This window comes from Abramis brama (genome assembly GCF_963993115.1).
Source record: "Abramis brama genome assembly, chromosome: 11".
Classification (NCBI taxonomy): Eukaryota; Metazoa; Chordata; class Actinopteri; order Cypriniformes; family Leuciscidae; genus Abramis; species Abramis brama.
The window spans coordinates 4,119,773-4,145,000 of record NC_139973.1 but is presented as its reverse complement, the minus strand read 5'-3'; the positions used below and the strand labels follow the sequence as shown (position 1 = coordinate 4,145,000).

At 36.3% G+C, this 25,228-nt stretch overlaps 1 protein-coding gene across 2 annotated transcripts in view; it reads right to left on the bottom strand.

Annotated features, from left to right (window-relative positions):
* Positions 1–25,228, bottom strand: part of cacna2d2a (calcium channel, voltage-dependent, alpha 2/delta subunit 2a) — a 214,887-nt gene that overhangs the window by 104,412 nt on the left and 85,247 nt on the right. For both annotated transcript variants that reach the window (XM_084128533.1, XM_084128532.1), the window contains exon 4: positions 11,925–11,984. In XM_084128533.1, the coding sequence (XP_083984659.1) occupies positions 11,925–11,984 (60 nt within the window). The remainder of the gene's footprint in view (positions 1–11,924; positions 11,985–25,228) is intronic.

Here is a 25,228-nt window from a genome sequence, read left to right as displayed (position 1 = left end):
AACACATTGTGTTGTGTGTATGACTCTGATGGGAATGGAATACTAGCATACTGTGCAGTACATACTATTAGTTTTTTTTCCACAAACATGTGAAAACATGTAATATTAGAGGTGGGTGATATGACAAAAAAAAATTATATCACAATATGAGTTACGCGATACACATATATATATATATATATATATATATACAATGTGTTAGACAGCCATAGATAATCAGTAACATTAGACGCCCGCGGGGAGCAGTTCTCACTCTCTTGGGTTTCGTGCCCTTCTGTCACTTTCTTTTCCTGACTCTCTTTCCTCTGGAGGTCAGTAACGCAGGTTGTATGTTCCAGTATCTCTCCTGTGGATATGCTTCATGACTCCAGAAGCTCAACCTGCGGCTATAAAGCCTGGCAAAGAGTATATATATATATAAAACATTGTTATTTTTGGTTTGAATAAGGTTTTTATGACATCTACATTGTTGATACCATTGAAATACCACAATTCTTGTCCTATATTGTATAAAGTACATATATTGTATAGAGTACAAATATCAACATATATTGTATATTCATACTTCACTGTATAAATTAAACATACATTTATTCTTATTAAAGTTACAAAAGTGATTCAGTCATGAGCAGTGAGAGATTTTCTCTCTTTTGTTGTTTGATTAACATTAATGACACACGGCAGCAGGTTTATTAGGCTGCTGTCACTTTAAGACCGAATCCACAGATCCAACTTTTGCGTTTTCAACTGTTTACATTCACTTAAGACATAAATTACTGTTTATGAGGCTACTTGTAAAGACAGGCATTTTGACACATACATATGTGTATTTAACTGTTAAAGCCCAATTATAGGTGACAAAAAGCTCTCGGTTCAGTTCTCAAGCGCTTCATGAGCAGTGGCTTCATGTGCGTGCATCTCTCAGAGTCTCTAGTTTGTCTTTCACTGCTTACTGAGCTTCAACAGTTTGATTTAATTATTTTTAAACCGCAATGCTTAAAAATGCATGCATATAAGCTTTCGTGAGCATAACCGCAATAGAGACCACAGTCCAAAATTTCTACCGGTTGACAAATTTCTACCAGCTAATCGCATCTACCGGTACATCGCCCACCCCTATTTATAATAGTAGTACACTACACTGCTGTCACATGACCTCAACTTAATGTTTAATTCAGGAAGTTAGAAACCACACACTTAAACTGAAAAATCTTAAAAATGTCATATGTACAGTACATATTGTAACCAAATTTCTGATTTAACAGACCGCATCTGAGGCGAATTCATGTCCCGAAACATTAACCTAAAGTCAGAATATTTTTAAACACATGCAGGGGAAAATTTCCCGAATGCAATGTCAAAAAGAACTGCTTGAAAATAATGCAACCTTCTTGTTTTATGATGAAAGGCTTGATTGATTACAGAATGATGATTATGGCAAATGGCCTGGAAGATGGCTGTGTCTCTCTCACCATAGTAACCCATCTGTAGAGTGCCTCTCCTCTCTCCCCTAATGGCACAGCTATTAGCACTAATGCATTTCAAACATACTGCTGACACACTGGATGGAAAGTGCACATCTTTCCCCTCTCACTGCTGTCTTACGCAGCGCTATCCTTTCCTTACAACACTCCTTCAAACACATCTAATCTAACAGCTTCCTCGCATCTCTTTACCTTCAGACCGACAGCTACAAGTACAGGAACATACGCTGATAAGCACAGCTAACGTTAGCGGAAACAGATATGGGGGAAACCATCGTAATGCATTCAGTGATAATGAATAGAGCTGTAATTGTAGTGATGGTATGATTGTAGCCACATTAATGGGTTGTGCGACATTGAAAATAGTTATTACGTTCGCGCTAAGCGCAGCAAAAACAAATGTAGCTATTATGATAACAGCATGCTGGGAGCGCTATTAGAAAAAGCAGCTACAGCGTGAGATTGCAGCAGACCCGGCTTTATGTTTATGTGCATTTACTTCATATCTATGGAAATATGCATCAAGTGGTACTGGTAAAATTCTTAAACAAATGATTCAAATCTATAAATCAAATCTTTTAAAATGAATCATTTAGTAGTTACAATTTTAGATTAGTTTGACGAATCATTATCTGAATGAACTTGTACTAGTGTACATGTTTTTCTATCCTGGTGGGGACTTCAACCTGAATGCACACAGACTCATGGGGACTCGTGTCCTAAATTGAGGTCCCCATGGGTACACAAGCTTATAAATCATTCAGAATGAGTTTTTTTTTTGGAAAATGTAAAAATGCAATAAGTTGTGTGTGATGGGTAGGTTTAGGGGTCGGGTTAGTGTAAGGGGACAGAATATACAGTTTGGACAGTATAAAAACCATTACGTCTATGGAGAGTCCCCACAAAGATAGCAAACCAGACTTCTAGTGTGTGTGTGTGTGTGTGTGTGAGAATCTGTGTGACACACACGTGCCTCGTGCTCACAGAAAACCACTTCAGACAGTGCTTGAACGGACAAATACACACAAAATTATGCTAAAATGCCCGCTTTGTTGAGTATTCTCGCAAGCACAATTAAATTAGTAAAATGAAGTCTTAAAAGAACGTAAAGAGTTGAGTTGAGTGAATCAGATCCATCTGTGTCATGTGCATCAGCTCTTAAAGTGACAGCAGCCTAATAAACCTGCTGCTGTTTGTCATTAAGGATCATCAAAGAACAAAAGAAAAAGAGAAAATCCCTCACTCCACTTGACTGAATAACTTTAATAGATACTGAATAGCTTTAATAAGGATTAATTGTTATTCAATTTATAATTAATGCAGTGAAGACTGTAAAGTGTTTGATAACTTTATTAAATTTCTGTTTATATCCTACCTGTCCGACCCACTAAAGCACTGCTTACAATGTTACATGGGTCAAAAACAACAAAAACAATAACTTTTTGTGTGTTTTGACAGGACAAGTACGAATCTGAACTGGTTTGACTTGAGCAATAGAAAAAAATTAAGCCCTGATATATTGAAAGGCAGGTAAATGTCACATTTATTATAATGGGTTTATGTGAAGATTGTTTTAAGTTCACTTGAATTAAAAGTTGTTATATTTTTTAAAGCCTAATAAATGTTAAAATTGATAGCTTTTATTTATACTGTAATGCTGAATAGCTATAATTTAATATATTTAAAAAAAAAATTGGGGTGGGGAGGAAGTATATCTATCTATCTATATCATTATGTCACTGATAAAACCGGAGCAACCTGGTAAATGTATAAACATTCTGAATCAATTGGATTTATATTGTTGAGACCCATGATGCTTTACAGATATACAAGACAACTACATGTTTTCATCACGTCCATATCTAGATCTGACACAATCCTTGTTTATTCTTCTCAACAGTGCCTCGTCAACCGTATTAAATATGGTATTACAATACCCAGTGAAAGCAGCACCAGTGTAGCGAGTCGAGGGAGATGTAGTCTTTTCGTAGTCGTTGTGCTGCCTGCACCAGTTTAAACCAGACAATCGCATTAATCAGCCAAGAAATGGCTCTCAAACCAATTGTGACAGAGAGGCTGGCCTAAACGACCTTGAGAAATAAGACGCAATAAAAGAATTTAACGACTATTTCACACACTATTGCATTCAGATGGATTTAAAAGGCCCGCATGCCACGACTAGCGCTGCTGTTATTACAAGGCGAGCCGGGAGAGCTCGATACTGTGGTCAAACATGACAACTGCTGCATTCACACAGCTTATTCACTACTGTGGATGGAGACAAGTGGCTGGACAAACAAATATAACATGTCAAACACTATATATTATATGATCTGGAATCATGAGATCCTAACACAAGAATCTTGATGATTCACATCATGACATTATATCGACAAGGACACTCAGGTCAAGCCGGGTATGCAGCACCTTATGAACTTAAGACTTAAAAAATAAATAAATTATAAATGTTTGGACTTTCAGAAATATGCTTCTAAAAAATAATGTAATTAAAAATATTATATATAAAATGTATGTATTATAAATTAATAAAAATGTATATATATATATATATATATATATATATATATATATATATATATATATATATATATATATATATATATAAAGTAAATTAAGTAAAATTAAAATATATATTTTAATTATTTGTAAATGTTTTATATATATATATATATATATATATATATATATATATACAACATTTACAAATAATTAAAATATATATTTTAATTTTACTTAATTTAACCACTAATACTGATGTTTGTGCTGTTAATTTCCCTCCTAAATTATGTCACTTCCTGGATGATGATGTCATTAGGAACTGGCTTTTTTTATTTAAAGGGATATTACAACATAATTTAAAGTGCTATTGATTACACTGGTAAAATCAGTCTACGGAGAGCCTGGCCACTCCCGTTTAAGTCCATATTGTACCGAATTTTGGTTGTAGTTCCACCAGAGTTCCACTGGGGGCGATTGCCCATGAGTGCAAAATGAATGGGAGTCTATGGGGCTAGACGGCTAAATGTGTCTCTTTCACCCGATTGCCGTTGAGAAATCTCAGATTTGATTGTAGGTTTTGCAAGTTCAACATGGGTTATAGGTCGAAAGTTGAATGAACGAGTACTTATGTCCTTTCGATTTCTTACAGGTTGAGTTGTTGTTGCCCATAACACGCTAGCATTCTGCTAATGAACGCTGATTGGTCAGTGAAGGACTGATTACGAACAGAGATACCGCTTGATGGCATCGTGTGTGTGTGTGTGTGTGTGTGTATTTTCGGCGTGGTCTTTTAAAACAACAAAACAAAACTCTTCTAGCACGTGTATTTACCTGTGTCAGCTGTGTTGTTGATGCCTCGAGAGAAAAGAAAGTGCAGAGCGCGAAAGCACCAAAGTGACTGAAGGATTGCCGTTAAGCAGTATCTCTGGTCGTACGATGTGTATGACGTCATTGACATTTTAAAAGACTTTTTAAAGCAAATAAGTGACTCTAAAAAATCGAACATCCAGCAATGTGTAATTTCTTTGCATCTCCTTTCGAATACAACATTCAAATTACTAGACAAAAAATTATATCCTGAGAAAAGTGGATTTTGAGGGGTATAGCGCCATAGACCTCCATTCATTCTGCACTCGTCCTGTGAGCGCCCTCATATGGAACCAGAGTGGAACTGCAACCAGTTCAGAAGCCGGAAGTTTACTGAGAGTGGAACTTCTCCCCTTATTAGACATTCTCTGTAAAAATCTATTAATATTGACCACAAATTAAAAAAGGAAATCCTCAAGAAAACTTTTGAAACATTTTGATTAAAGGAAAAAATAAAATAGGAAGGAATATTTCTTAACACATTTTCATTTAAACTAATACGATTTGTATCTTTAACGTTTTATCCAGCATATTAATGCATGTATACGTAAAAATGTACAGAATAACAGGACAGACCCGGTCAATAACTGACGTCTTTGTGTAAAGCGTCTCATTGTGTTTTTCACGCCACTGCTGTGTGAGGACAGACGTGTGCAGGACTCTCTGAACAGATGAGGTGTGTGGTTATCTATCATGCCTGTCATGGTAATTAAGTGTGTATGGCAGCTGCGATGTCTGGCCATCAGGGAAAGCGCGCGGGGCAAAGTAATGGTGACTCGAGCAATGAAGTACGAGCTGCCTCGCCGGTCGCTACGGCAACAGCAGCAACGGTATTCTGGGAATCTGGGCCGATGATGTCACCTCTGTTAGCACAAAGCACAGATGGACTGAGGCAGGTACTGAACAAGAGCTTCGCACACAATCGCATGGCCAGGTGTTCTCGTTCCCACGGTTGGCCATGCATGCAGAAACACACACGTGGTCGGCGTTTATGGGAATACACTTAAGCAAACAGACGTGCGGTGATGCGTCTGCGGGTTTGTGTACGCACGGGACATTTCATCAACGCAAGCGGCCTGACCTTCTGTGACCTCTGCATGAAAAGAGTTACTGACTGACGAAAGAGGGCGAGCTTTGTTACAAGCTTTGTTTATTAGCAAGAGAGCAAATGTAAATAAGCATTCATGTCTGAATAAATAAGCTTTCCATTGATGTATGGTTTGTTAGGATAGGATAATATTTGGCCAAGATACAACAATTTGAAAATCTGGAATCTGAGGGTGCAAAAAATCGAAACATTGAGAAAATCTCCTTTAAAGTTGTCCATTTATGTTCACGATTGTGCTGCATTCACTCACAAAAATAAATGTTTTATATATTTACGGTAGGAAATGTACAAAATATCTTCATGGAACATGATCTTTACTTAATATCCTAATGATTTTTGGCATAAAAGAAAAATCGATAATTTTGACCCATACAATGTATTGTTGGCTATTGCCACAAATATACCCGTGCGACTCGTGACTGGTTTTGTTGTCCAGGGTCACATATATCACATCATATTTCTGATCATATCAGTTAGTTCATAATTAAACTACAGTCAATCCTCTTAAACACTACAAACTACTATCACACTGAAAATATTTAATGGGGCAAAATCTTTTTAAAATGGTGCATGATTTTGAGATCACATGATCAGCCAAATACTTTATCTCAGTGATAAATTACAATTTTAACTTGCATTTTTATATTTGAACTGCTTGGCAATAAAATAAGTACTAAAATTACTAAAACTGAAATAAACATAAATCAAAGCTAAATATAAACATGAAAAAACTAAGCATTGCAAAATTACTCAAATTAATATTAATTTAAAAAATATATAACATTTTCAAATTACAGCTAATTTAAAACATGAATAAATGCTATAATAGTATTTAAATAATACTAAAATACTGTAACACTGCTTTAAATTGAATTCATTAACACTAATACTAGTAATAAAATTATAGACTAACACAGAGTGAAAAACATAGTAATTAACTAAATATTTTTTTAAAGAAATAAAAAATCAGTGAATAATTTATCTGAACCGTCCATGCTAGCCTTTGACTAGCAATAGCAAGTAGCAAATCATTGTTAGTAGTGTACATTAATATGTGCGTGTAGCTAAACTACTTCAAACTAGCTTCTCCAACACTATTTATAAGCCTGTTCCCCTTTTGTATATGATCAGCGTGCCTCTTTTTCTCGCCGTCTCTCATATTTACTCTGAGACTCGTATGTTTTTGCGCTCCTAATGTGCTAAAGAGCATGTGAGGCTAATCTAATTACAGCGTCGCTCCAAAAGAGAGAGTGAAACTGTTACGAATCTAAAATCGACAATCGGAGAGACCCCTCACCGTATCCCAGCATCCTCGACGCCCTCCTCTCGCTCTTGTCTCTCCCGTGAAGACGGTGAATTGGTTTGGCCCCTACAGTGCTTCATTACCTGGCCTAATTATAAAGGCAAATGAAATCAGCCCCGCAATACATTATTAATGTCCGCACGCCATTAGGATTCAATTGCAGTATTTGCAACAATATGATATTTTCAAACTGTTTTCACGCCTGATTAGAAACGAGGCCAGATAAGAGGGAGGTGTGAGAGGAAAGAGAGAGATAGTGAAAGAGGAAGGTGAGTGGGGCGGGAGAAAGAGGAGAGAGTGATGATAAACAGAGAGAGAGAAGCTATAAGGCGTCGAAAGCGAAAGTGGCACAAATAATTATAAAAATAAATAAAGGAATGACATATAGAAACAATTTTTTTGTCTCAGTACTAATGTTTAACATTCAAAAACAACTGCAAAACTACATGTGTTTGTGCTAGATTCATTTTCCCATGCACAAATGAGATCTCATTAATATCTCAATCTTGTCTCCGAGCAATGAGCAATCAGATTAAATATAAACTTTTGCTTAAAGGTGGTATCAGCGATTTCAGGCCCAAACATAAATGTTCACATTCATCTAATCTTACCTAACGATCCGCTAGCTGCCCGCCCCATAAGCATGCCGTCAAAAAAACGCGTCTCTGTAGGCAGCCTAGGCTCTGAGATCTGCACACAAAAACAGTTGTTTTCACCCGGTTTAGCCAAACACTCAAAACCAAAATAAATAGTGTTCCAACCAATCACCGACAGGGGCGGGTGTTGTGAGGTTTTTGTGTGCAGCCGTCATAGGCAGCCGTGCACGAGCGCAAAACCTCACAACACCCGCCCCTGTCGGTGATTGGTTGGAACACTATTTATTTTGGTTTTGAGTGTTTGGCTAAACCGGGTGAAAACAACTGTTTTTGTGTGCAGATATCAGAGCCTAGGCTGCCTACAGAGACGCGGTTTTTTGACGGCATGCTTATGGGGCGGGCAGCTAGCGGATCGTTAGGTAAGATTAGATGAATGTGAACATTTATGTTTGGGCCTGAAATCGCTGATACCACCTTTAAAGGTCCCGTTCTTCGTGATCCCATGTTTCAAACTTTAGTTAGTGTGTAATGTTGTTGTTAGAGTATAAATAATATCTGTAATATTATAAAGCTCAAAGTTCAATGCCAAGCGAGATATTTTATTTAACAGAAGTCGCCTACATCGAACGGCCCGTTTGGACTACATCCCTCTCCTTCTTTAATGACGTCAGTAGAACAGTTTTTTGACTAACCTCCGCCCACAGGAATGCTCCCTCAACTCTACCGAAATTCGTTTATGTACTTGCGCACTTCTTATAACTTACTGTGTTTACTCAGCTCTTACGGTGATTTTCTGAAGTAAAACTGACGCTTCATCTTTTGTGTGATGTACAATAAACTTCATTAAACTCATCAGTATATGTTTGATCATCATTCGGACCTGGTCCGAAACAGCAGACTTGTAGGTTATTAATAAATAATGGATACAAGCAGATGACAAATACGTTATAATAACCATAATTAAACTACTAAACTATACCTGTTCCATCTCTATACAGCACTCTGACTCTGTAGGCATTATTGTCCGACTCAAAATGAACACCATTACTGAGAGTTTCTGATATTATCATCATTCCGTGAGATGAAATTGTCCTGAGAGACTGAGCGCGAGCTCATGAAGCTCCGCCCCCTGGGTCGTCCAGCAGCAGCTTATTTGCATTTAAAGGGCACACACTAAAACAGCGCGTTTTTCTGAGCCCCCAAAAATGACAATTTAAACATGCTGTAAAAAAATGATCTGTTGGGTATTTTGAGCTGAAACTTCACATACACACTCTGGGGACATCAGAGACTTATTTTACATCTTGTGAAAAGGGGCATAATACGGGACCTTTAAGGTCAGAAACATGCTTTGCTACAGCATACAAATGTACTAACCCGTCACACATACTTAACAAGCTCTCACATTATTGCCGATTACAAACCTCAGTACTCAAGATACTAAAGTCTAAATCTCAATATGAGCTTAAATATTTCACCATGAAATCAAAATTGACTGATGACGTGTTTACTGGCACGCGGACGGGACAACCTGTCACTCACATTAGATTCACCAATAACAAACCACAACCATATAACCATCCAATCAAATCCCAATGGACAAAATCAAGTCCCGCCCTACATCTTTTCTTCTTCGAAAAGCCATTTCACTCAGGCTACGTCTACATTAATCCGGATACATTTGAAAACGGCGTTTTTGTTTATAAATGCTCTCTGTCCACGCTAGGCTGAAAACGCTAAATTCACCTTTACTGCGTATGCGTAAAACCCCACAAAAGATCACTGATATGATTCAGATGGAAAAATAAATAATGAAGTTATCGCGCAATACTTCTGACAGGATAATTTTATTTAGTAAAATATCTCACCATTCACTGATGCGGTCCAGGTCTCACGCAGTCAGCATATGTTTGGTCTAAAACGCGACTGCTCTCATGTATTGCTGCAGGACAGCAAATGTGAGTAAATTCTGTCATCTTTGCAGGACTGTGATATGAAGAGTGTGCAATGTAGAATATTTTTAGCAACAGTGTGAAAGTGAATAGCACATAACAGGCACAATACTGGTATAAACATGAATATCTATTGGTACAATATGCGTCACATGACTAAATTTACGTCATCGTTTTAAAATACCACCGATTTCACAGTCCACACTACAACGTGAAAACGGCGTTTTCAAATGTATCCACTTTGGAGATAAAAATATACGTTTTCAAACGAAAACGTATTAGTGTGGACATGGCCTCAGATATACGTCACAACAGGGACGTCTTCAATTTCCTCTAAATTCACCCTCTGGAATGATCTGAGCTGCTCTCCACATTCATTCTCTAGCTCTATACTCTGACTGTATGACAACTGTTGACTCACTGGAGTCTATTTTCCTTTCTCCAAATATATTTTAAAAGAGTCCCCAGAGCTATGAAAGACCAAACACTTCGCATTTGGAAATAACCAGAACATGTCCACACATTTTCAATAACAGTATGAATTAAGGCCCATTTACATCAATAATGATAACTATAAAAATAACTATAACTGCATTAGCATCCATGGTAACTGAAGATATCGTTCTGTTTATTATAAATGAGCTGCAGTTTTGTTGCCTGTCGCTTTAAATGTTTGCACTCTTTAAAGTTGGGTGGATTCTGATTGGCTGTCAATGTTTTTATCATTCATCACCAGGTTAAAAAAAAAAAACGTTTCAAAAGTGATTCCATCGATATATCAATCCTTATTATCGTTATAGTTATGTTGTGGACTCTCAATTATTAAAACTTAACAGTTATACTTATCACAGTTACTGTCCTTGATGTGAACAGCCCTTTTACATTAGTTTGTGTGATGGCTGCTACACTCAGAAACATGCATAACATACCATACCTAGTTATGACATTTTGATTTAAAGTCACGATGAAATGTAGTGACATAAACACAGTATGATGAATTGTTCCCAATAATATCTATAACATGCATTTAGATAATAGAGTGAATTTTCATTTCATGCACACTTTAAAAGTAAAACCCAACTACAAAGTCATCCGAAGACAACCAAGGCTATGCAAAATCCTCCAGAAAAAGGTTAGAAACAGCCTTTGTGAAACAGTTTTGTAATGTTCATCTATGTCTATGTATGTGCTTGTGTGTGTGTGTGATCTAATACACAGTCATGTCGAATGAGTTGATGCCGGAGCATTAGGTTGACAGACAGCGCTCTGTGTCCTCTATCGCTCACCCCTTCACTGGTGACTTTAGTGGCTAAGCAGGCATGAATAGAGATGGGCTCTCTCAGAGAGGAGGTCTCATAATTATTAGTTTTAGAGCCTTTTCTCAAATATCCCGCGGGAGCAACGGGGTTAAAAATCCATTTGTGGGAAGTGTAGCATGACAGCAAGCACGGTCTCCCTGGAGACAGCCAACATCACACAGCAGCGTGTGTGTGTGTGTGTGTGTGTGTGTCGTGTGTGTGTCCTCCGTATGTAACGCATTGGTCTGGTGTCTGTTTTTGTAGCAATGAACGGTCCTGTTCACAAACCGGACTCGGCTGAAAGTTAATACTCATGTCCATCCATCTATCTATCTATCTATCTATCTATCTATCTATCTATCTATCTATCTATCTATCTATCTATCTATCTATCTATCTATCTATCTATCTATCTATCTATCTATCTATCCATCCATCCATCCATCCATCCATCCATCCATCCATCCATCTATCCATCTATCCATCTAATTTAACAGCATTTCCCTACTTACAGTATTTCATTTGTCATTTACCAGAACCTGAAAAATAAGCAATTCTTAAATATACATATCCATACAGTATATGTCCATCAATCCATCCATCCATCCATCCATCCATCCATCACAAACGATCCATTTCCATTTGGAAAATGTAATTATTGGAAACGAATAATGTAACAATTATTTCTGTTCTACTGTTACTGAAAGAAAGCTAATTATATTCTTCTTATATTCTCATTCAAAAGTTGAGTAAGTTTGTAACCTCAGCTCTCAAGACAGCTGAACTTTGACCTTACTTTGATTGCATCTTGCCATGAATGCTCTCGTTGGATTTTTTCAGCCTCTCCAGCCAACCTCTGAAAGACAGAAAAGATACAGAGGTCAAAGGTGAAGGGTAACAGTAGAAGAATGACCTGAAGTCTCAAATCCAGGATGACAATTTGTTTCAAATCAGCATGAAGATTGTGTGTAAAAAAAAAAAAAAAAAGGTATGTAAGGTAACGTGTATATTTTATGTCCTGTAAGGATTCACAATTTTAAGTTTTTTCATGATTTGTGACCTGGCCCATCATTTTGAGTCATTTTGACCCAGCGTATTATTATGTTTCTATTTAATAACAAACGGTTGCACACACATAGTCAAATGATGGCTTTTTATTTTAGAGCTTAAATCTCAAAAAGTGTTTCTGGGTCAAAGTGACTCAAAAAACAATGAAGTCTGTCACATTTTCAAACACCTTTTTGCTCACTAGTTCATTTTGAAATGGGTCTAAGGTGTGAGAAATACATTTTTAAAAAGTACAAATATTCCATGAAGTTTCTCAATTAATACATATGTGTATATATATATATATATATATTAATATATATAAATATGCATAATAATTATAAATTAATTAGAAAATGTTTTAGATGGAGTTTAGCACGTCACACTGCAGGAAATGCTTTTCATACAAAAAGTATGTATCAACTACCCATCTACTAGTTACACTGGTGGTAAATGGAGGAACATAAGTGTACATTTTATTCAAAAAGAATTTACGAAAGGACAATAAACTTAAACTTAAGTTTACATGCATTATAGTGTTATTTTCTGGAAATGTTGCCTAAATCAATTTATTTAAATCATTTCAAGATGCAACAGGAAAAAAGGTCTTTACAAGCTGGAATCCTACAAATCTTATGTAAAGTGCTTTATGTATTGTTTGTAACGCAGGATAAATTGTCTCTTGACACAGTTCTCAGAACACGTGGGCCGCTCAGCATGTTATAGATTCATTACATGCGTCATCATCATTGCAAAGCTCCATCTCTACAGAAACAACCCACTCCTCTGTGTTAATGGTGATAATTCACTTCAAACCTGCTCAGTGTCAGGAAACTTTTCCCAGAAAGTCAGTGTGGCAGATGTTTCACACAAATCTACATTCATGAACAGATTCACTTTCCACGACACTGACTCACAGGCTGCATCACAATCGACGGTCTTCTACTGCACACTACAAGTGTGTGCTTCACTAATGATGGATGAGGAAGTATGTACTTTTGAGTATGTGACACAGTATGGAAGTATTGGGGCAAAACAGTACAGTCATCAAATTGAAATAAAAAAACCCTTTTGCTGCATACTATTTGTGTTTGCATGAATGTGTCTTTATTTTTAAATTCATTATTCAGTTTTAGGTTCAAAACTGACAGTTATGTGAAAATTTTGATAGAAAATAACCATCTTTAATCATAGCACAAAGGATTGTGGGTAATATTATCCCATTACACATGCTTCACTATTTTACTACAAAATACTAAAGAACAGTCACAAGTGAATTATGGTCGCTATTAGTCCAAACAGCATGATGGGATGCACATTTTGAAAAATAGTACACCAAACAATGTGATTTAGGACGCACTAATGCTAATTTTGCATACTACTAAATATGCATAGTATCCAAATTAGGATGCAGCCTAATACTGCGTCCAATTTAAAGTAAGATGTGGGATATTCCTGCACTTTTCTATCAAGGATGCAGGAAATTCCGAGTTGCAGCAACAGACTTGATTCCAGTTTCAACATTTTGCCGTCTAAACGAAGCATGTGTTTAATTGGCTGCATATTGATTGCATCAGCACTATAATTGGTTAAATGTGCACCATGCAAATTTTAAAAGTAGCTGATCCAAGTAAGACTATGGAAAAGACGCTCTCTCCATCTGGACGTTTAACTGACCTATGCAGTTCTCACTCTTCCTGCGCTCACGAAGGAGAAATGAACACCTGACAGCTTCAGACGGATCAGACGGGACCACAGATCAGTGCGTGTGCCCAGATAAAAATGGAGGAAAGTTTGCAAAAGTTTTTCCACTATTAATTGCTAGAACTGTTCAGGCTGTCTCTTCAGAGTTTGAACAAGATGTTCTTCTAATAAGAGCCCATTTGGTTGAGGTTCACAGCTGAGATGCCAGCATAGTAATGGAAGGATACCCGGACATTCCTTTCCCATACATCACTCCCAGCTCAGGGAAATGTTGCTTAAAAAAGCAGAACGGAAGAATTGGCTCTCTTTCAATTTATGAGTGTGTTAAATTGGCCACATGCCACTGAAAGCTGAATTGGAATTTTAACTGGAATTACAGGAAAAGGAATTTACAGTACTATAGTTGAAATTGAACACAGGTGCATTCTGGGAAATTAAATGTTCTTCCCTTATCTATCTATCTATCTATCTATCTATCTAGGTTTTCTAATAAAAAATACAGCTATATACATTTCACACTTTGCTTTTCTAGTTAAAATAAGGACTAATTGGAATTTCTTTAGAATTTTAGATAATTTAAATTCAAATTCCTTATGTTTAAATTCTATGTATTTAAAGTTTCAAATTCAAATCAAATTCACTCCAAATATGAAAGTGGTTTGGTGCAATTTTTTTTTAAAATTTTTCTTTTTATAATTCTTGTTGTTTTCTTGTTTTGTTTGTTGCTATTTATTTTTTTAGAGCTAGATAAGCCAAACATATGTATAATCAATCAAATAAATGTATATATTTAAATAAATGAATAGTAAGTCCAAGGTCCAAGTCCATCATACATGCATGCCAAATGAACTACTTTTATGGTGCTTTTTTGAACAAGAGCAGAGTGAACATTCAACTAAACCATTCAAACTAATTCACCTTTTGTGCATCACAGACGAAAAAGGGTTTGGAATAACATGAGAGTGAGTAACGGACAGAATATTACATTCTGGGTAAGCTTTTGCTTTAATCATGTGTGGGAGCGCGATATTGTTTCCAGTCTCCATTTCCGGACACCATTGGACGTACTATAATCAGAGCAGCTCCCACACAGGTGATTCACGCTCTCATGTCTCGCCCAATCCCTGTTATTCGTGATTCTCCTGGGGAGATTCACCTGATCTGAGTCCAGACTCACCCACGAACACCTGCCGCCCGTCTCCGGGCTCAAGGTGCAAAAACTCCCACTCATTTCCACTCGGAACACGGGCAGACTTCCAGACAATCTCCTTCACTCGACTCTTGACAAAAGAGCCCTCATCAAAAATATCAATTACATACCTTTCATTGAATGCATTCAAAAGCTTTCAAACTGTGGCTTAAGCAACTAATAGGCTCGCTGCAGTAATGCACCTAATGTTCGAGAAATAACAGAGCGAGCGTTTGAGAGGTGAGCCTAATTCAAGAGCAGTTGCGTTTAATGGCTATACCATTAGGAGTAATGCAAGCACCAAATGACACTCCACTCCAGGGTGCCAATTCAAACGGTATTAAACACTATGTCTTATTGACCAGGCTTGCGCTATGGGCATTATCCACGTCCATCCTATGCTTTTCATGCATTTTAAGTCACAGTCGTGATCCTGATTATAAGTCAGAACTCTATTTAATACAAAATAAATTGGTCCTAGATATTAAATGTAAAGAAATGTTTGTTGTTGAAGGTGAAGAGTGTAATTTCTGCACCTCTAGCAGCAATAAACGGCATTGCAATGTTTGGCAGCGATTAGTATTTATTGCAATTCTGTTGTGTGCCATTAGTGGCGCAAAATTACATACTCACTATTTACTATAATAGTGAGTTTGAAACATGGGGAAAGAGCGAGTAAAAGTGAGTGAAATCGAACAAAGTTTAATGTGTGTAATGTGGAAAAAAAAATGTATCTAAAAATTCAGACTGAAACACAAAATGGCAAATAAATAAATAAACCATCCAATGGAACAATAAAATAAAAAATCCAATTGAACCTGATTTAAACAGACTTGTACTATACTTAATTTTTTTTTTTTTTATAAAATAAACGAATAAATACTGCATTATTAGTTTCCATTAATTACCTTTCTAAAGTGGCAGTGAATAGTTTGAGATAGTATTAGTATAGTATTAGTATAGACTAGCGCTGGTTGCAGAAATCTGCATGTGACACTCATAGTTTTATAAAATCTGTGCCTGAATATAATCAGCTCAGTACAGTTAACCTGAGGGCATTCGCTGTTAATGTCGAGACTACAATAGCTGACATTTAACTCTGAGAGGCCATTGGATCACTGATTGATGACCGCTAAGCTGTGCACAAATCACATATGCACAGTTAAACAGCCATGACACCTCTGATTAGTGCAATATTTACAGTAGAGAGCAAATTTGTCAAGAATGTTTAGTTTGGCCTCCTCTGAGAAATACATAAAAGACAATGTGAAACCAGTGTACTGTACTGTCATAATAAAAGCTTCTGGTCTTATTGTACAATATGTACTTATTACATCAATGCAAGTTAATTTTTTAATAAACACATAATAATATCTCCATCCCTGAAATAATGTAAGCAACACTGCAAAGACAAATATATATATATATATATATATATATATATATATATATATATATATATAATAAATTTGAAAAAATGTGAAATAATATCGTAAGATGATCCAAATTGGAAAAAAAATATAACATATTTAACCTAATATTGAAAGAAAAAAAAAATAGGAAATTATATTTTGCTTTAATAAAATGAATTATATTTTTACGTCTCTTTATATATATATATATATATATATATATATATATATATATATATATATATATATATATATTTAAAATGTATTAACAATTAAATAAATTCAGTTAAAATTACTACTAATGACATATACACAATTTAAATAATTTGTCATCACGTTTACAGTAATGATATCGCATTACATTAGCTTAATTGTCAAAAATAAATTATACTTTTCAGTTTTAATTTTTATGACTTAATTTCAGTTGAAAATGTGGCATATTAAAAATGTTGTGAATGCCATTTCATATTTTTCTTTCAATTAAGACAGTGTTTTGGAGTTTGCAGAGTGCAGACAGCAAAGTGGCATTTAAAAAGTCAGCGAAACAGTGAAAATTCAATATGGCTTCGTTATCTGTCTGATCAGTAATCGTGTCTCTCATCTCTGTGTCACAGCAATTCAATCTCTCAGACTTATTGTTTTGTACTGTCTTTCTCTTATTGCCTTAACTTTCTTTTATCTATCCATCTTCTTTACCTTCTCTTTTCTGGGCTCTGTCTCTCTCTTTCAGACAGTATTTGGTGCAATTGCTCAAGTTTGCTAAGGCACGCTTCACTATTATGCAGGGATTTTAACAAAGCGCAAACCTCTGACCTTAAGAATTAAACTTCAGCACGTGACTCGTCCTGCATCCCACACGGCTCTGTCTTCTGTGCTGACATCAATGGACAAAACAAATGGCTTATAAACCAAAGGCAATGACAGATAGATCTTTTCCTCTCTCCGCTATTTTTTAATTTCATTCTCTTTTCTCTCTCAGCTTGCCCTATCTGTCTCCCTCTCTCTCTCTTCAGTCATTCCAGGAATATAAAATCCTTTCCAAGAGCTGTAAAAATGAAAAAACTTAATATTCATAAATGCTGTTTCACAGTAACTCAAAGGGCAACTATAATCACTCACACAAGCAGTCAAAGAGAACAAACACACAATGGCTGTACATATTAGCATGCTACATGTAAAATAAATATTGGATGGATGGATGGATGGATGGATGGATGGATGGATGGATGGATGGATGGATGGATGGATGGATGGATGGATGGATGAATGTATGGATGTATGGATGCATGGATAGATGGATGGAAATAGTATTTTGTGAAATAGCATGCAGTATGCACATTTAATTCATGTAAATAAATGTGGTTATTTTCCATTTTAACCAAAAAGTCCAAATGAAATTGCTTCTGCAACCTGCTTTACCTCTGTAATATGACCTATTTCCAAGGGAAACAGGATATTAAATGAAAAAAAAAATAGATTGAATTGATTGGAATGTATATGTAGAAATTGATTTGATAGTGAAACCCGAATCTTTTGCATTCTGTGCAGTGTGTGCATATTTTTTAGAGTAGTATGGCAGTCTGTTATTCCAAATATATACAGGCATCTCACACTGGGAAATCTGATGCATTGAGGTCAATCAACAGAGTTAAATGGTTTAATTCAATACACACTGAAGCGTGTGGAAGAGGAAGTCAAAGTGTTGGTTGCCGTGCCACTGTGGTGCTACATGAACACATGCACACATAGAGAGATGGGTGGATGAATGGATGGAAAAGTGAATGTATGAACAGACAAATACAGGCAGCCTTTACTTAAACAGAAGCACATCATGTGCAGGTCAAAAACACACAAATAAGCCTTTGTGAGGCCTAGATTATTGTCTAATTGAACATTCAAATCACAAATAAGATATCAACTGTGATCTGAGAATATTTCAACTGTTTCTCCTGGAGATCTTTAAGATTAAATGGAGACTTCTGAGATGACTTGAAAAATGTCAGTTGTTTTTCTTTAAAGAGGACTTTATTAAAACTGTTTCACCACAGCACTGAAAGTAAATGGAGACTTTTGCTCAAATCTCTGTTTCTCAGATTTTCACATAGTAATGGGTCTCATCTGAGAGTTCATAAAAGATCTCAACATCTCAAATTGCAATCAAAAGTCAGGACTTCAATAAAATAAATATTTCCCATTAAATTCAACAAAAATCGAATGATCTGAGCTGCAATTCACATGGAAGTTATGCCACTATGAATGATAACAAGTTTACACCATAATAGGAGAACCATCGTCTTTCTGCTTCAAAATGTAATGTTTAATTCAACGTGTTTCTTTGTAATGATTTTGCGAAAATTGTTTCATATCCAACAACATTTTTTTTTCAGTGTATGAAAGATGAAGACTAAAATGTTATTATTTAATATTATTATTCTTTATTAGTTTTCATAATCATTTGTAATCATATTTATGTATTTTGTGAATCATAGTGTTCTTGAATATACGTGTGAGAGTAGGAGACAGGGAGTGTGTGTGCTGGAAGAGTCACAGACATGGATGTGTATGAAGTGCATGAAGTTTCCACCGAAGCATATGTTGACTTAAGGATTGGGTATACACACTCCATGTTAAATAGAAACCATATGTTCCTCTTAGCGTATAAAACTCAACCTCTTTGTCCAGAGGAACGGAGAAGGCTGGAGAAAGCTGCGTATGTGAACATCTCTACAGTAAACGCCCTTTCTCTACTATGCTGACACATAAAATAAATAAAAGAGATCTCTTGGCAAAATAACTGGCGTCCGGTCCCGTGAATTAACAACAACGGGGGAATTTCTTCATTTCTAAATCTACAAAAGAGCAACCACAGAGGAATATAATCTTCCTCAGTGCATGTCAGAGTCAGTTTGGTGCAAACCAAAGTTCTCCATGTACAACTTCACAAGACCAGAGCTGAACCTGAGGAAAGATGCAGCAGTGTCCAGGCCTCGCTCCGGGCTCTAAGCCCTTCATTCACTCCTCAGCGCTCAGCTGGGATTAAACCCAATCACTACAGCCACTGAGCCAGAACACACACAAGAACAGATGGGCACACACACACAGATTCAACCAGAGAACGACTGCCATTGGAATTCAAAACTTTCAGCTTCTGTCCGTTGTGTGTGCGTGTGTGTGTGTGTGTGTGCTTTTCTCTCCCTCTTTGTTAATTAATCACTTTTTTGCCTTCATAGTAGCCACTTATTCAATCCATTTCCATTTTGCTTACAATATCACATTATTGAATAAAACAAATGCTAATGGCATTTCATGTTTCAAGACATTTTAGTCAAACTTTTGAAATGCAAATTGAAATGCAAACTGTATTCCTAAATTAAAAGACACTTACTGAATTAAACATGCAAAATGATGAGGTCATGTGACAATGCAGAATATGAAATGTTCCTTAGTACATACTATTTCACATACTTCAAACATGCAATGTGTACACTACCATTCAAAAGTCTGAAAGGGATTCATTTTTCTATTCATCAAAGGAGCATTTCATCGATCAAAAGTGACAATATTATGTAACAAAAGATTTCTATTTCAAATAAATGCTGTTTTTTTTACTTTCCATTCATCAAAGAATTCTGAAAAATGTATCATAGTTTCCACAAAAATATGAAGGAGCAAAACTGTTTTCAACAGTGATAATAATCAGAAATCATCATCTTAGAATGATTTCTGAAGGATCATGTGACACTGAAGACTGGAGTAATGATGCTGAAAATTCAGCCTTGCATCACTGGAATAAATTACATTTTAAAATTATTTAAATAGGAAACCGTTATTTCATCTATCTATCTATGAAACACTTTTATCAGACAGAACTACAATATTGTCACACGTGGTTTTCCATCACACTGAAATAAACACCAGAGCTTTACATATCATCTGCTGGTTTTAAAAGCATGATTCCTTCGCTTATTCCTCCTCCTGGTTTCAATCCTCTCTTCAGTCAAACCAGCCTCTCTGAATCACTCCAGCTGACTGAAGCAGCGATTGTCTGAATTTAATTGAAACTCTTTTGAGACAACAAGGACAAGTGGATGAGAATAAACCGGATAATGGGTCTGATGGCAAGTAAACATGACAAACACACAAAAGTGGAGTGGGTGTAGAAATCCAACGCTAATCTACATCTCTGCTCAGACAGTGTAAAAGGCCAATTCTCTGGAAAACCCTTGAATTTAGGATGTCTCCGTTTGGACACGAGGCGAAAGACCAGAGATCACTGTCTAACCTGACATTAAATGCACAAGAGCTATTTTCAAATAGTTTTCGCAAGGAATAAACATTAAATAAGTCAATGTAAATGCAAATTATGTCATCATTTAATTGACATGAGAGAACACACTTAAAGGCAGGGTAGGTTATTTGTTCCATAAACATTTTGTTAAGCTGAAAGTCTCTTCACATCCTGACAGCAATCACTAAGTTAAGTCTAAATATACAGTACATCGGCTGTGGAAGGCGTAGGAACATAAAATGTTCGTCCAATCACTGTATTCGGTCCTAATCGATGTCCTACCTGCCTGTCAACACATGTATTTCAATTCCTCCGCGCACCTGCTCGCGCAGACATCACACGTCATCAGCGTGTTTCATAATCTGCAGAGTTAGACAGGTGTCAATCACCGAGCATCACAACGAAACAGCAGCCGCCTTTTACAGTTCCTAAACTGAACCAAAACTACAGCTTATGCTGCGCTCACACCATAACTACTGTCATTTGGAAGAGATGGAAACCTGTGACGTTATACTCAGAGCGGTTCATGACTCGAATTTACACTATCAACGGCAAAATGAATCTGCAGCAGTCAAGTGGTGCAACTATAGGGCCCTATAATTTCCGTGATCACAGGATCGCGGACGGAATCGCGGAATTGGCAAATTAACGCGGAATCTAGTGTTACCGCGGAATTTTACATATTTGGAATGAAATTCTGTTTTTGTGTGGGAGAAGAACGTATGTCTGGGGAAAATGCAGACCGGGGGAAGCAAATCTGGGCGACTCAACCAGCTCCCCCTCCCCCTTCAAAACAAAGAAAGCATGGCCAGGCGAAGCAGCTCTCCACGGCTCTGCTTTCGTCGGCGAAAAAGTTAAGAAACTCGACGCTAAGCCCTCAGTAGTAGTCCTACAACTTGAATACTTGTTTAAGTAACTTTTGATAAAATGTTTTTGGCTGTTACATGATGACAAAGTCAACTTTAATTTCATAACTTAGGGAGTACTTGGTGTATTTTGCCTTGTTTTTGATGCACTTTAATGTACTGTATGGAAAAGATGATTCTTTTACTTAAGATATTTTTTTTTACTTGAAAGAAAAAGCTAATGGAGCACTTTTCTTTAAACTTATATAAACTAATATCATTTATTTTACTGGACAGTTTAAAGCTCATAACCATTCATATTTTGTTGTTACTTGAAATACTTAGAGTGCAGTGTTATGTTGCATTAGTGTTATCTTATGTTGCCCATTGCAGTAAATGTGATGTTTGTTACCTCAATAAATTTAAGGTCATTCCTATTTTATTTGTGTACATTTTAATCATTAACATTAAAAACACACTCTTTTTACGACTAAAGTAACAGTAAAGGGTAAAAAAAAAACCTGAATTCCCAAAAATTTTAACGGAAAAAAGGAATTTGCAAAAATTAAAACGGATTTTATAGGGCCCTACAACTAGAGCTCTGTCTCCCGTGATGCTTTGGCTCCCTGCTGTTATGCATTCATGTGTTTTGGAGGAGACATGTCTTTACAGGGAGGGTGAGATCTTATGCTTTCAAAGCTAGCTCGCTATTGCTAGCCTCTCCAAAAATTGCCAACCCTACCTTTAATTGCTGAAAGTAAAAATTTTCAGCTGGGAAGAGACCTGATTTTGATCATAAATCAATTTTGACAACATTTTTGCACGTGTATGGCAGAATAATGCTATCAATTTACATGAACACTTTATCAATTTACATTAACACTTCACTTTTATCATTTTATTTCTGAAATGAAACTTAATTTTGCCATTTTATGAGCCGTTTACCTCATTGGCTTCGTGATATTTGCCTCCACAATGCAGGGTTTTTCTCTGTGTTCCCTACAAAGACCTCACACAAACACACACACTTGTGCAGGTACCATAAGTGCTGACACCGGCTGAACAGCCTCAACAGTTATTGTACAAAAGCCAAGCGTGGGCTGAAGAGGACACCATGAGGACACTCGCAGCCTGTCGTCCTGTTCCACACAAACAAACAGAGAGAGACACGTCGCCGCAGTGTGTCCGTCACCTGCACTTGTAAAGCAAATAGAGGACACGCACATTCACACTCAAACACCCTCACCCTGAAAAACCCTTCTCGGCTCTCTGATGTTGATACGAATATCATCTCTGGATGTGCGTTTGGCTACAGGCAGAAGGGAAGGTCAGCTTTTCGGGTCTCATAAGCTCTGTTTCTAGTCAGCGCCCTCGCTGTCTGTGATCTACACAGGCATCTACCTTCTGAGACAGCATTCTAACTCCAATGGAGCCTAAGAAATGACATCTGAAATACACTACATAGGCAGCAACTCTGTACATCTCACAAACAGTGCTTGACACACAACTGATTCCAAATATAATTCCAAGCATGTTGCAAAGATAAGACAAAAATGACATAGTATACACTAGATATTTAATAGGTTATTACATTTTTTGGAAGAAATTTAAATTAAACTAATGTTTTTGGTAAATAAAATGAAATAAAATTAAGTAAAATAAAAATAAAAATATAAAACTAAAATTAGAAATGGCAACTACCTTGTCAATCAGTTGAAATAAATTAGTTATAAAATGACTAAAGCTTAAATACAACTATATTATAGCTACAGTATACTGTATATAAATAATAAATATAAAATGAAACTGAAAATAAAAAAAACAATTCAAAACATTAATAAATACTACAATAGTATACATCTAGTATAATAACACTACTACAGTGTAAGTCGAGGGGATTTTTTACCTGTTTTATTGCCTGCTAGGTGAAAATCATAATAACAGCACATATCTCTTCAACAAACACATGATCTGAGATATCATTCATATCTATGGCCCAAACAAAGTGAGTGAAGCACAAAAGTTCAATACTTAAAGTTGAACTAAATTAAAATGAACAGTAACAGTGATGCATCCCTTAGCAAACACTACTAAATATGGGGTTAAATATCCCATTTTATTAAAATGCTTATTTCATGTAGTTAGATTGATACTTTGAATACTTTTCTTGATGTACTTAAAGTCAACATAAAGTCATAAACTTAAAGTCAATCCCATCAGAAGATGCTGTCTAGGTAGGCCGCTCACTACGCTTTAGAACAGATTCTCGTAATATACACAGCAGCAGAGATGAAGAGAGAGACAGACAGAGCAGACGAGATAGTCGGAGAGAGATGACAGCCAACAATGTTCTTTTAGGTACTGACATGGCAGTGTTATCTTAGTCTATCAAGCCGCCCCACTCTCTTCCACGTCCTTCTCTCCCTTCCTCGTCTGAAACACACACACACACACACACACAGTCTGGAGCTCAAGGGCGAACTGTTTATTTTTGCTTCCCATCTCGTTGCCCTTTACTTCAATCACGTTCATGTAGCTTCAGATCCGTGGCAGCAATCATGAAACGCTGCGAGAAAAAAGAAAGGTCACACAGAGCACGTGGTGACAGATATCTGCGGCGCTGAGTTATTGTATTTCTCATATTCAGAAGGGAAAGATCTGCAATGAGATGACAGCGTCGCAATGTAGGCGTTTTGGTGAACAGACAGCGCTTGTGTTCAACAACGTGTGTCGGTCGTGTTTTTTGTGCACATGCGATGCCGTGTGTGTGGTCGTGTGCATCGGAGCTGGTGTTTGAGACGTCTATGAGTGCGCAAACACACACACACACGTGCATGTGTGTCAGATTGGGGGGCTTTGAAGAAAATATGCCGAGCCAGCCAGCTCTCAAAGCAATTACAACAGATTGGCAAATTAAAATGGAGGCCTTGAGCAAACGGAGCGTGGAAACGTGGATAGACGGTTGGATGTTGAGGGGGGCAAAATCATTTCAATGATACTAGCAGCTCAGAGCAATTCAACATCCCACCTCCAAAATCAGCACTCACTCAGTTCATTATATTTACATGGACTTCATACCAGTCGCTGCCTATTTCAATACCCAAAATGAGAACGGTCCAGTCTAAAATGGGAAATTACATCAGATTGACTGCCATTTACTCACTGTAGCATGCTTGAATTTAGCTTGTTAATATAATGCATTAGCAGTAAGCAAGCTGGTGATATAATGCTTCCTGAGCACCAGTGTTGACATTGTTAAACTTAAAATTAAACCATTAAAAAAAGAATCACTTTTGTTAATTGAACTAAAGCTGAAAAAACAGAAAAGAAACACTTAAACTTAAATGAAAATTAGAAATGCTGCCTACTGCCTTGGCAACTAACATAAATAAATGAGTTGAAAAATTACTAAATATATATATTTTTTTAAATACTAAAAATAAATAAAATAAAATAAAATAAAATAAATAAAATAAATGAAAGATTTAACTAATAAAAATAACAAAAGCACATAAAACTTAAACTAAAATTAAAAAATTAAAATAGAAACATAAATCTAATTAAAAAAGTAATAAATAAATACTATCATAGTTTGTAAATAATACTAAAATAAGC